At 27.9% G+C, this 14,528-nt stretch overlaps 1 protein-coding gene and 1 non-coding gene across 2 annotated transcripts; both read right to left on the minus strand.

Moving 5' to 3' along the window:
- Positions 1-1,493: 1,493 nt before the first annotated feature.
- On the minus strand, positions 1,494-2,036 carry LOC105845897 (uncharacterized). Its single transcript, XR_010642839.1, has 2 exons — positions 1,818-2,036; positions 1,494-1,746 (listed from the first exon to the last, which is right to left on the minus strand). It is a non-coding gene; the product is annotated as an uncharacterized LOC105845897 (transcript).
- Positions 2,037-2,305: 269 nt separating this feature from the next.
- On the minus strand, positions 2,306-3,766 carry LOC101234872 (solute carrier family 35 member G1). Its single transcript, XM_065814877.1, has one exon. It carries the CDS (start codon positions 3,595-3,597, stop codon positions 2,482-2,484), a length of 1,116 nt encoding a protein of 371 aa, XP_065670949.1. The 5' UTR covers positions 3,598-3,766; the 3' UTR covers positions 2,306-2,481.
- Between the last annotated feature and the right edge of the window lie 10,762 nt (positions 3,767-14,528).

Genomic DNA, 14,528 nt, shown 5'->3' on the forward strand with positions numbered 1-14,528 from the left:
TCAAAATTTATAAGTTCAAATCTTTAAATAACAATAAACAACTAACAAGTAGTAATAAATGTTGAGTAATACGTACTAATAAAAGCTGAGCTAACTCTAAGTTGATCTTTATATTATTAAATATATTATTTTGTATGTAAATCTTGGTATTAATAAAAAAGAGAAGTATCCCAAAAATAGCTGCGATTTAAGCTTTCGAACAAGAGTACCCCAAAATTCAGGAAAACTGTCCCGTTTGAGGAGGCATACGCATTTGAAAAAATATTTTTGTTAATTCTTAGCCCAAATAGAAACTCATTGACAAATTTCAAGTTTGCTTTTTAGAAGTTATGGTCATTTAAAATTTCAAACTTTCTAATTATTTTGGAAAGGGGAGGGGGATCAAAAGTTTTTTGGCCATAACTCTTGAACTGTAATTTTATATTTTTTTTAAATTTGAGTTCTATGAACAAAATTTGATTACCTATGAGATTGTACCAAAAAAAAAATAATTTTTTTATTTGCTCCATTTGGGGTCGGTGCCCCAAAAACGTTGTGTATTCCATGTTCCTAGATTTTTTTTAAATTTCTTTTTGACAGAAAATCATTATTTGATGTTAGTATTAGTATGCAATAATTTAAGGTTTGCACTATTTCAGGAAGTTTCTTTACTTGAACATGAAATTTTGTAGGTCCCCCCACTTTAAATGGTTTTTCAGAAAATGTGCCACCTGCAGGGTTTTAATTTTTACAGTTCTGTGAAGCTTAAAGGTTTGTTATAAAGAATCTATATAAATATTTGGGGTATTCCGAAATCAAACCTAAAAAGCCAATTTCTGACCTGTGAAGTGGGCATTATACGTTCCACCAAACGTCCAGCGGACGGTAAGTCCGCTGGATGTTCAGTGGGGATAATCACGCATATATATTTTAATAATTTTATGGGTATGAAAAAATGGTTGGAGAATGTTTTTGACGTTTTTTTTAAACGAAAAAAGTTTTTTATTTTCCTTTATTCTTCCAACAGTTGATCAAATTTTCCTCAAGTGTCACTTGAAAATATTCTTAGAAAATTACTTAGACCATTACTTATAGAGGTATTGCAAGAGTAACTTGTCATTTTATCTATACTTGGATAGCTTGTAATTATGCACTTAGTTAGTTCTCTTTATGCAAAGTTTTAGGTGGTTGAATTCGATTTGTTCTCAACAGAATGCCAAGTTCAAACCAAAAAGGGTATAACATACTTCCTCAAACAGCACCAAAATTATGTGGATCCTTAACCCTCAGATAATTTCAGGTGTTATCATCGATTCGTTGAGCTGACTGCAGCTATTCGCTTTCTGTGAATAGGTAGATAATAAATATCAAGGGTTTTTGAAACTTTTAATTATTCTTTAAAGGACATATATCTTAATACTTAAAAAAAAATAACAATTTTAACTTTTTTTTAAATAAATAAAAGAAAAATATATATGGTTTCTTATCCCCACTAAACATAAGAGTAAAAACTATTATTCGATTTAAGATAAATATTTTAAAATTAAATTTGAAACATTTAGTTAGAAACACAAGAACATGTTAATTAAAAGATTCACTTTCCGCATCATAGTGAATAAATAATGGATCTATTTGTAGCATGTTAAGGAACTGGACCATGGTCATTTTTTCAGATATGTTTTTATTTTTTGTATGAAGTTCTTCAATGGCCATGACAGCCACTGAACGCCATTTTGTAATCAACTCTTCGAGATGAGTAAGATCATTCTAAAGAAAAAATGACATTAGACAAAACCGTACTCAAACAAACTTTAAAGATTTAGAAGATGGATATTTACCTTCGCTTTGTATGATTTTAATAATCTAAGTTTTCTAAGTTCTTCTTCTTTGCATTTTAAAATTTTACTCAGACTATCTTTTTCTTTTTTAAGCAACTCTTTTTCACTTTTTTCTAAGTTTTTTTTTAAAATTAACGATGATTCTTCATCTTTGTCGGTAATCATCTTGAAAAAAATTATATTCTTAAATGGTGCATGAAAAAAGAACCAAACAAAAAATGCTTAAAAATTTTTTTTTTTTTTTTTTTTCGCAAATGAAAATATTATTAAATAAAGTTATTTGAAAAAATAACTGAAACCCTAAGCGCCTAACAATGAAAAAGAATCTAATAACATTCAAAAATAAAAATGATTTGAAAAAAAAAATTATTTAAAAATTTACAAAAAATAAAAAAATTAATTCAAAAAAGATTTCTCAATACAAAAAATATTAACTGTGATTTTTGTAAAAATCTTTGGCAACAATGAGAGAAAAAAAGAAAAGAAAATAAAAAATTAAGTTCATTTTATTTGACATAAATTTTTGAAATTTCATTTAAAAAAAAACATCATATAAAAGTAAATGTATATATACACATATATAAATAATCCAGAAGCACCATAAATAAAATTTTTAAAGAAAGGCAAATTTTTTTAATAAATATATTAGATTTTTTATTTTAATTTAATTGTTTAATTCTTCATCCTCTTCAACGAATTCATTTAGCATAAAATGTTTCTCTTCCTCAACTTGAATTGGCTCCTGATTAATGCATTTATTACCACAACATTTTTTACAACACTGCTGTTGCAGATTAAACACCCTATGAAGGATCATTACACTAGATGATCCTAAAACTATAAAGGTTCCTAACAAAGCACTACGTGAAGGCAATTGACTCATTAGTAAGTATTGTAATACAAAAGCATAAATAACATCGCAATTCCGTATTAAAATTGCTGGACCTGCATCTTCTAACTGTAATGCTTCTGCCATTAACATTAATCCAACAAAGAACACAATGCCAGAAATAACAATTATATACCAATGCTGTGCTTTGATTTCTTGAAATAAAAACTGATCATGTCTTATGAGCATTGCAATTGGAGAAAAAATAATTCCAAGTATACTAGGATAAAATACTGTAAGTGTTAGATCAAACTTTGATCCATGAAGTTTTATTAGTATGAGAAATAAGCTTATAGACATTGCAGCTAACAAAGCAAAACCACTTCCCAGCATGTATTGAGGGTTTTGAAATACAGATGTAACGTTATTGCTCAATTGATTTATCGGAACAGCTCCATTATTAGGTATAATTAAATCTGGTTTTGCTATAACTACAACACCAAAGAAACTTATACAGCCACAAAGCACCTCAATTATGCCACAACCTTTGCGCAGCAATATATAACTGAAAAACACAGTAAAAACTGGTGAGGTGAATTGAACAACAGTTGCATCTGCAATTGGTATTAGTTGGAGAGCAAGATAAAAAAATATTATTGCTGCATCTTCAACAACTCCCATGAAAATTAAGTATAACAGATTTAACTTCTTATCACCATAAGGATGAACTTTTCGAGAAAACATAAAAACTATGCTAAATAGTAACTGGATAAAACTTCTTAATAAAAGCATTTCATAAGTTGATAAGTCTTTGTAGATATGATAAATATACTGCACAAGAACATTCCCAAGTGTTAAAAATAAACCAGCAGCAGCCATTAGAGCTAGTCCAACAGTGCGCTGATTTAATCCGTCTTCTGTCAGAAATATTTTGCTGAAAAACTGAAACATTTTAGCTTCAAAAGTTAAAACTCTAACGTAACGATTTGCTCGGAATTGCTTTGTTCTTTAAACCTTCATAGCCTACAAACTTTTACATTAATTACATTACAACAGCGTTTCAAATTTTAATGACTTCCTTTCGACCATATGGTTATTTTTGACTCACTTACTTTCCTAAGTTAGCATAAAAGTTTTAAATTAAATGTAGTAATCAAGTAACGATTTAAAAGATCACGTCACTATTTAACGTAACTCGGAAAATTATTTTGTAAACAAATTTGATAAAGAAATATAAATAATCAGAAAACAAATAGAAAATCTTAGATTAAAATATAACATAACCTAACTTATATAAAGAACTTATAAGAGCTTATTTTTTTAAACGGGAATTTTTTTTTCGGTGATTGGAAAAAGTTTAGCATGACGAAATTACATTACTTTGTCCAAAGAAATCTTTACGGTCTTATCACAGAGCACCGCGGAAGAGTATTTGAAAGGAAGTTCGCGTATCCTTACCGATGTTATAAAACTTGCCCAGAGGTGGCATTGAACCAAGGATCTCTAGCTTTAGTGGCAAGCGGGCTAACCATTGCGCTAATTATTTGATCAGTCATTTTGATTCAACAACCTTTGTAAAAGGTAGGTCGTTGAATCAAAATGACTGAATCAGATTGTAAAAACAGTTTCTGATTATAAATTTTTTTTTTCGGAGCGGAAAAATTGTCTTCTGTTATAAAAAAAGTTGAATAAATTTTATATTTGTTTGAACATATAAGATATTTATTCCCGTCCCGAGGGGGATGTCTAACCCCTAAGAAATTAATTAGACAGCAAAGTTGGATCTGTAGTTGACAATCAGCAAATATTAGCCACTGAGGTATTTTTTTTTACAGACCTTAGTCGGCAAAAAAAAATTTCTAGACCTTACTCCGCAAAAAACAGTTATGTCACCCCCTTCCCCTCCCCAACCTTTAAGATCTCTTCAGGACGGCCCTATTTAGAAACGTAATTTATATATTGAAAATTGAGAATTTTTGGTTCAAACATTTCGACGTAAACAAACTTTGACGTAAAATTAGTTTTACAATAAAGTTCTACGTAAAAAAATTACGCAAAAATTACAAAATAAGTTAAGCAATGGTTAGGTGGTTTAGTAATTTTACGTCAAAATTTGTAATCATAAAAATTTGTAACCATGTAACATGGACATGGCGAATAACCATGTCCATGTTGAGTAGCTGAATTTTGAATTTTAAATGCTCTAAAAGTCACAAATAACATTGTTTTTATGGATTTCAACAATTATAATACCAGACGGGAAAGACGGGGCACGGTAGAAAAACTTTTTTAAATCCTGGGTTTTTGCAAAATTGCTAGTTATTAAGTAATAATATTTTCTAAGCATGTTTGATAAAATAGGTAAAATGAAGATAACACAATATTGTGAGTGAGTTTTTTAATCTATAAATAAGTTCATTTTTTCAATATATTTAATAAAATATATTTATAAAATCATTTATAAATATATTGCTACTTTTTAATGTAATTTTAGTGCTTTAATATCTATTTATTATTAGAAATTTGTTTTGCAACATATATGTATTAACCTAATGATTTTGATTGATCAACACACTTAGGGGTCGTCCATAAAGTAAGTACGCTTTTTTTTTGTCCACTCCCTCTCCCCCCCCCTCCCCCGCATTTTGCAATACCTTCTTTGAGTACCCTCCACATCCTTAAAAGTACCTACGCTTTTAACCTATTTATCTAACATTTTATGATATTTTTTTTAATTTAGTGTCTCCTTTCTTTTATAGTTGACCCACTGTTCTCCCATCTCATATACGCCTTTTGTAGACCCCTCCGAGCGTACGTACTTTATGGACGATCCTTTATAATTGACGGAAATTTAAAACAAAATACCTGAACTACTTCGTGCGGAACCAGACGTGCAAAACTAGACGTATGGAACCAGACAAAGATTCAGGTAAAATACCTGAACTGGTTCAGGTATTTTAATTTATTTCTTGCCGCCCTTATACCTTAGGACTCCGCGCTCAAAAAACGATTGTTCCTCTAACCTAAAAGTCTCAATTTTTTCCTAATAGTAGTCCATAAACTTATTTATATTTTTAGTGCTCCTGGATACCAAAAACTAGGGTAAAGTAATCTTTTTGTGACTTTCAAATCCGGAGTCGTTTTTGGGACTCCGCATCCCTGGTTTATAGAGATGGGTTTTGGCATATTGAAGTGATAAATTTTTGGTAAATTGCAATACAAATAATGGTGTAGAACGACAAAACCAATCATTTAAATATTCATACCTTCAACGATGTAAAAACTCCTCAATTAATAGCATGCTCGCAATCCTAATTGAAGAATTCTTTCCTGATAAACTAGAGAAGTTATTTACTTTTTTTTTAGTTTATTTATATTTTACATTTATATTTTATAGGTTTACAGTAGTAATTTCATTTAGGTAAAATATAAATTTGTCTGGAATTTTATAATTTAGTTAAAAAGTTATAGTTATACACATATACATATAATTTTATACTATCATACATACGAGCATTCTAATTTGCAATAGTAATGCTTTTATATATAATAGTACATAATTAAACTAAATAAAATGTAAGGAATAGCAAATGTACTGCAAAAGTAAATGTCGTAGTTTTATGAAATTAAGCTTTTAAATTAATTTATTTAGCTATAAAAAAGCGAACCTTAAAATGCACTCCAGCTATAAACTTTATAATACAACTGTCCCTGGATATCTACTCAACAGATCACACGATTTAAAAAAAAACTATATAGAGAAGGTTGCGCTTGCTAATGACTCTGAGATGACTGGAGCTCGGCTACAAAGTCACAGAGTATTTACGGTAAACAGTTTCTCAGGTAATCATGAAAGTTATACTGTAGATTTTGGAAGTGACAAATTGATGCCAAAATGTTCTTGCGAAAGTTGGCATGAATCTGCATATTTATGCAAGTATTTTTTCCTGGTATTTATAAGATTTCCTGAAACATGGTCATGGAATTCTTTGTCATCATTGTATAGAAATTCTCCTTTCCTGACTCGAGATAATGATGATGAGAATACTGTATACATTTTAATAAACTCACCAAGTCCATGTAAAATTGGTGATAAATCAATGTTATACGGAGAGTGTTTGTCCCCGGAACTTGATGACTCGATAAAAAAATACCCTTATAACAACTTCAACTCTTTCACATATTCGCGATATGTTAAATTAGATAAAAAACTTAACATATGATGTCGATGAATCAACTATTGATACCAGTGAAGTTTGTGAAGATTTGGCAAAGGTCTTAAGGAAATTTTCAAATGCCACCAAAAAGGAAAACGGAATTCCAGTTTGAAAAGAACTGGGGGAATCCTAATGAATTAAAAAATATAAATGAAATATATAATAAATAAAAGTCTCGAACATTCTCCAACATTTGGTAAGTATTTTACATATTATTTTACATGGCATTTTTTACATGGTATCATTTTATATTTTTACTTGTTACAAAATGACATTTTAAAGATCTATATTTTCTTATCAATCTTTTTCTTTTGTTGATCTGATATTCCCAATTTTCCATGAGTCCCGTTCTACTACTTCCCCCGTTTTTTTTGAAATGTTAAAATTTAAACCATCAAAAAAGATTACAATTTTTGTATTCGCGGCGTTTGAAAAACGCTCAACAACATTACATGATTTTAATAAGTTGAGTTCTCCGTGATAAGGGAGCAGCAGTTTTGGTTTTTACTAACCCGCGAAAAGTCTGTTTAAGAAATGAATTATTTGATTTAATTCTCACAAATCAGATATTTTACCTTAATACATACTGTTTTACGGGGATGGAAGCGGTAACGAAAAAAGAAGACGGTACTGGGTAATTTTCAACAGGGGAATGAAGATGACAACAAAGTTGGAGTGTGGAAAGACCAAATGAGTCTAGTGGTCATAGTCGATTCCCTGGCTACAGGACATGATTATTAGTTAAAATTGTAGACACTTTCTAGTATTTGTAATTAGGATTTGACTTTGGAAACAATCTGTTAAATATTAATACCAGGAGGAACACCTCAATAGTTATTAACATTCAATTGTTATTAACTCTATTTTTAAAAAATTGTCTGCGTAGTATTACAAAAAACTATTATATTATCGCCAAAACTAATGGATCATACTAGTACTACAACTCGGGTTTAGGCCTACCTCTAGTCCAATTTGCATCGTAAAAAAAATCTTTTAGCAAAATATGCAGCAAAAAATCTAACATTAATAACATTTAAAACCTTCGTTTTACAAAACTCAATATAGTTTGGAAAATTTGGAAAATTCATTTCCATTACTAACCCACTGACGTAAAAATACCATATGCAAAAATTCTTGGCCGTGTTTTGATCAAATTTACGGTAATTTTTACGGAATTTGCGGAGTGGCCTCCTTTTGAGGGATGTTTTAGTCTCTCAACCTCGTTTTTAAAGTAGTTTAATTAGTTACTAGGCTTTTCAGATCTTGAAAAGCGCATTCTCAAAATGTACGCTGTTTTTTGAGCAAGAGGGAGCTGTGCAAGTTAAAACTTTTTACTTTTTGGAATTTAACTATTATTTATTAGTAGAAATATTAGATAAATTATAATAGCTATTAATATAATAAATTATTATTAAGATCATATCATAAAAAAATAAGTATAGAAAATAGTTTAGCAAATTGTATATTATATTTTTATTAGATAAAAAGTCGAAAGGATCACTCTTTTTACTTTTTTAAATCGTTTATATTTTGTTTGTATTAGCTACTCTTTAATCTTTATTTACAGCCTTTTTCTAGCAGTTTTGTTTTTATTGAGCTTATTTTTAACTTTTAAGAAAGTGAGTAGGGAGGTATGGAAAGTAAGTAGGGGTATGGATGAGGCCTAAGAATTTTTTATGAATTATACCAATACTTTATCATCAAATTGTTTATAATTACTTTTAAATTTATTTATTAAAGAAAAGAAAAAAAAGTCTCAAGAAGTACTAAATTATTATAATTCAATATACATTGAATGCAATTATTTCAAACTTTGCTTATTTTATTATGTCGATTATTATTTTATTGACATTGACATTTCTGTAATGCTATTACCTATTTTTGTTCTTTTTTAGAAAATAAAAATAAAGTTCAATGTTGCATATGTAATTTTTAAGTAGTTTCTAGTAGGTATGTTACATGAAATTTTTAATATCATTGAATTCTAAGTTGTTATATATCATTAAAAAGAGCTTTATTTCAATACTCCAAAAGGGAAAGACGTTTTAAGTACCGATTTTTTGATATTAGGATTTGTTGAAGAAACTGTGGTCAAAGTTTTAACTAAAACTTGTATAACTTAATCAATTCTTATCCAAAAGTTTACATCTTGGTATCAAAAGATAGATACAAGAGTTATCTACAAATTTATAAAGGTTTCTAGATTACGGGCGCATCCGGGGGCAAGAGGGGGCATAAACCACCATCCACACCTGCAATAAAGACTAACAATATTTATAAAAAAATGTTTTTTTTTAATGAAAATGTAAATTTTTATATACAAGATGTTTTGTAATTAGCTATCAGAACACAGTCCAATATAGAAGTTTTATCATTGCCTTTGGGTGGATGTAAGGGTGATGGTTTCAAACACCCTATTGTCAAAAAGGACTCTTTTTTTTATAAATATTTATCTTTATAATTAAAAAGAAATCTATTATCAAATCAAAAATTAAATTTTACTACTTAACAACATGACTAGCAGCGCACCCTTTGTTTCAAGGGGTTTAGATGGGGAAGGGGTCGTGTCATCGCCCCCCCCCCACTCCTCTCTCTTTTACAACCTAAAAAAAAATCATATTTTTTGTAAGTTATTTTTGGAAGTTCTACTACTACCTGTACATTTTTTTTTAAAAGTTAGACTACTTGCTGCATACTATATATATATATATATATATATATATATATATATATATATATATATATATATATATATATATATATATATATATATATATATATATATATATATATATATATATATATATATATATATATATATATATATAGTGTCAAAAAGTAGTAAAATTATGTAGTAAGATAATAAAATGTCCAATTATAATGGCAACATATTCACATTAGGAAAACATCAACTCACTGGAAACATCAATGAAAATGAAAACATCACTGGAAACATCAACTCAATGAAAACATCAACTACAATGTCAGCAACTAGCTGGAACTTTTTCATCTAATATTCAACAGCTTCAGAATCATTTTCTTTTCTAGTCCAGTAAGAAATATTATTAGCCTTTCTATGTTTTTTTTAAGTTTTTCTATTCTGCTATTGTGCGAGGCTGGCATTGCTGTATCGGAATCATATCATTCATAATTATTATTGATATAGTATGTATTAAATATATATTATATTATAGTACATATTTAATATATACTATAATATAGTATATATTAACTATATAATATACTATAAATATAATATACTATAAATAGTATATTAAATTTAATATACTATAAATATATTATATATGTCTATATATTTTTAGACAAATATTAGTATATTACTAATATATGATATATTCTAAATACATAAAAAAGCAATATATTATATTATTATATGATATAAAGCTTTTTAAAAATGTAGTAATATGATCGGACTGAGAAAAAAGCATGTATTATTGATTTAATATATAATAAATGTTATTTTTACATTGATACTTTATAAATGTAATATTAGTACTTATATCACAAAATCATTGTATAGAAAAATCACATAAATTTTTTATTAATTATTATTATCGGCTTATAAAAACGAATATTTAATATCCTTCAGAACCCCCCCCCCACCCCTCCTTCTTCCCCAAACAGAAGTCGGAAAAACAAAATTTAGGTATCAAAAGTGAGGGTAAAAATAGGGTATCTGCTAGTTAAAATAAATTCTTGAAATTTGGCATGCACATAGGATAGGATAGGAAAAAAAAGATAATATCTTTAACATTTACTAACCACAAGAAGTACAACACACTTTTTGATATCATTAAATAACACTTTAACTTTCGTCAATATAATAAAAAAAAAATCTTTAAAAAAGCTCAACTATTTCACTTTTAAAAAAACTTCTAAGTTAATATAAAATTCTAAAATATTATGCTACAAAACACCATTCTACCATACTGCCTAAACGCCAAGTTCTAAAAACGTGGAACAGTTCCTTAGCACAAAAATCGGTTCCGTAAGACGCGGGATTTGACATACCTATTTCTAGGCTTTTCTAAATGCTTTTCTCATTCACGTGGTTTTACAAGCAAGATCTGCAAGCAAATTTGAGCTTAAAAGGTTTTCTTAGCTTTCAAGAAGAATTAATGTTGTTTTCTGTTTAATTTAATTTGTCTAAATAGAGTAGTTTTAATTAATGTTTGTTTTTTCTTGGCTTTTTACTTATTTGTTTTCAGATTCTTAAGAATTAGGCCACTTACCTAAGCAAGATTTGTTTATTTTGTAGTGCAATTGGAAAGAGCTGAAGTGCTTTTTAGTTTTTTAAATAAAAGGGTTATTAATAATAAAAATTTTTATGTAGTGGAACTGTTACTGATGTGAGTAAGTTTAATATTTTGTCTTATTTTATATTGGATTTTTTCTGTATCTATATAAATATTATGTCTAAGAAAAAAATAACAAAAAATAGAAAAATTAAATAAATTCCTGCTGGAGGTAGTAAAAAAAAAAAAAAAGTGTTTTTTTATATTTTATTTTATATATATATATATACACACGCACTTACACAAACATACATATATACATACATATTACTTTAGAGTAAAATATACTGATTGGCATTGCTTCATTTTTTATACAAGATTCTGCATTTATTATTTATTACAAAAGATCACAATTCGTAAAATTCTTTAACGTTTATTTAATATTCAGTTGTAACAATAGTATTATTACTGGTAATATGTTTAATAATAACAGTGAAATTGAAATGGATAATATTAGGTTCCAAGAAGGTATTAGTGTAAATGGTAATCCATCCAGTAGGCGTTATGTCACTGTATTATGTTTGTTCAGCACCTTTTATTACTGGTGGGTTACTTTTAATTTACATTTTAATTTAGTATTTGCTGATAAATATTGAAATTTCAGTACTTTTTACACCCTAAAATAACCAAAATAATATGTAGACAGCAATGAAAGGCAACATTTTGTTTAAACAGAGATTTAAAAGCATGTAAAAATAAAGTAAAACCACCTGAAAGACTTATGTCGCAGAAATCTATCCGCTTTTTCTTTTGATTAACTTTCAAGGTAATTTAAGGACATAAAGTTACTGTTAAATTATGTTTTCTTCACTTGGCGTATAAGAAAAAATAGTTTGTTTTTCCCCAATTCAATATGGTTACTTTTGATTTCGCGAATAGTCACGTGGTTCAGACTGGATGGATAGACGACTTAAAAATAATTGTTATCAAATAAAATAGATGGATCTAAGCATGATGAAATTAATTTTCATTACTTTGTAAGAAATGCTGCTCTATGAGCAGAAAACTTACTTGACACAATTCAGTGTCAAGCGGTGTTAATGTCTGTTAATTTGATTTTACATTAGACACTTTAGAACAAAGCAAAGTATGAATTTGACTATTTATAGTAACAATTAATAACAGTTTCAAATTTAAATGATTTTTTTTTTGATAATTTCAAACATAATTATGTTTTTTCTTTTATTTTTAGTTGCCTTTGTCATCACTTGATTATTTTACTAACTGTTGAAACATGGTTTTAATTTTGTAAACTTAATATGTGAAATTTACTCATTAGTCAACAGTTTGAGAGAAGCTGGAACCTAATTAAGAAATGCTGAAAATTAGTTTTAGCTAGGGTAAAAAAATTTTGTTTATTGGTAACAAAACCAGTTACTATTATTTATTGCATGTCTTTTTAATTTTTTTTAACATGCCGAATTGGAAACACTTTCTCTTCCTCTCTCTCTCTCTCTCTCTCTCTCTCTCTCTCTCTCTCTCTCTCTCTCTCTCTCTCTCTCTCTATCTCTCTCTCTATCTCTTTCTCTCTCTCTCTCTATTAGTACAGGGAGAATTGATAAAATTTATGTGATTAATGAGCTCTTGGGTATTTTTTAATACTACAATTGATAGTGACCACGTATAAGAAATATTTTACGATTGGCTTGCTATTTTAAAATATAATTGCTCAGTTTGTTTAACTAGGCCGGGTGAATAAAAATAAGCAATTACTTTTACTTAGTAATTGGTCAGCTTTACGTAAATAAAAACTTTAGCTATTTGCTTAAGTTTTTGTTCACTTAAAGCTGAACAATTACTGAGTAAATTGCTTAACTTTACGTGAATAAAAATTAGATCAAAACTCCTAACATTTTTATTCACACAAAGTTGACCAATTACTGAGTAAAAGCAATTGCTCATTTTTATTCACACGGCCTGCTATAAGTGTCCCTTGATTGTTCAAATATTGTAATAAATAAAATTTTTTAAGTTTCAAGTATTTAGTTAAAAAATACCTTATTAAGTTATGGTGTCATTTGCCAGTGTTACTGCGTTGTGTAATCTAGCCATTTTATAATCTTTTCTCAGTTAATTATCCTGGAGACACATTAACGTATCCTTACAAATACCTTATGCTATGTGGTATTGTTACTGTGTTTTGTGTTGATAGAACTAGGCTGTTTTTATTCTAATTCTTCTACTAACAATAAAATGCAAATAATGCTTTAGTAATTGAAAGTTGTAAATTTTATTTCATTTCTTTTTTTAGGTATTGGCAGGCTTTACTTGACTTTCCTTTTCTGGTACCTGCTGTGTTGTGACAGATATTAAAAAGAACTTAACAGATGATAACGCTGTCTTTTTATGTCGCTAACTATAAGCAATGCCATTGCTGTTATAAAGTCAAGCTTAAAATATTACTTATAGATAAATTTGTACTTAATTTTATTTTTTAGATAATATATCAAGGTAATAATGTGTTTTTGTTGTTATTAATGATTTAATTACTAATAACCCGTATTACGGGTTGCTTACTGCTAGTAATGAAATATTTGTATAACAAAAATAATTTAATAATGCTTTTCGCATCTAAAATATTTTACTATTCATTAGAAGAAAAAATCATTGCGTCAACTAATTTTACGCTATGGAAACATGTTTTAACCCTCATTTGCAGAACGGCATATTTCTTTTTCACGATAAGAAATGATACACGTATATTATATACGTGTATCATTTATATACATTTATACACTATATAAATGATACACGTATATTTCTTGTTAGAGATTTTAATGTATTTATATTTGTTTTACTGAAACTAAAGTGCTTTATGTTCTTAAAGAAGTGCAATTGCAAATTATTCTCTTTAATTTAGATTAAAGACGCTGTTATAAATAGTTACAGACATTAACCCGACACCGCATACATTTTTTTCTTAACGGTTTAAAAAAAAAAATTTTATTAGATATTATCAAAAACTAAGTCGATAATTCGAAAAATTATCTTTTAGTCTTTGTTTCTTTAAAGCAACAATATGCAATCGAGTTTTAAAAAAGACGAGGTTTAAGATTATAATTATGCCTAGAAACCTTGTAAATACTCAACAACAAAGTCAAATTTAGTAGCTTCCAACTTCTGTTTCTTTTTTTACTAAAATAGTAACATAAAGTTATTGATTTTCTATGACATAAAAAAGACCTATACTTGCCTATTTTTCAAAATATTCCAAAAAAAATTTTGAAAAAGGGGATTTGGTACAGATTTCCATAAAAAATCAAATACAAAACAAACAAATTTGTTATTTTCTGTATTAATAAAATTTAACAAAACATATTAAACATTTTTTAAAAATAAAATTCACCAG

The sequence above is a fragment of the Hydra vulgaris genome, chromosome 13 (assembly GCF_038396675.1).
Source record: "Hydra vulgaris chromosome 13, alternate assembly HydraT2T_AEP".
In the NCBI taxonomy this organism is placed as follows: domain Eukaryota; kingdom Metazoa; phylum Cnidaria; class Hydrozoa; order Anthoathecata; family Hydridae; genus Hydra; species Hydra vulgaris.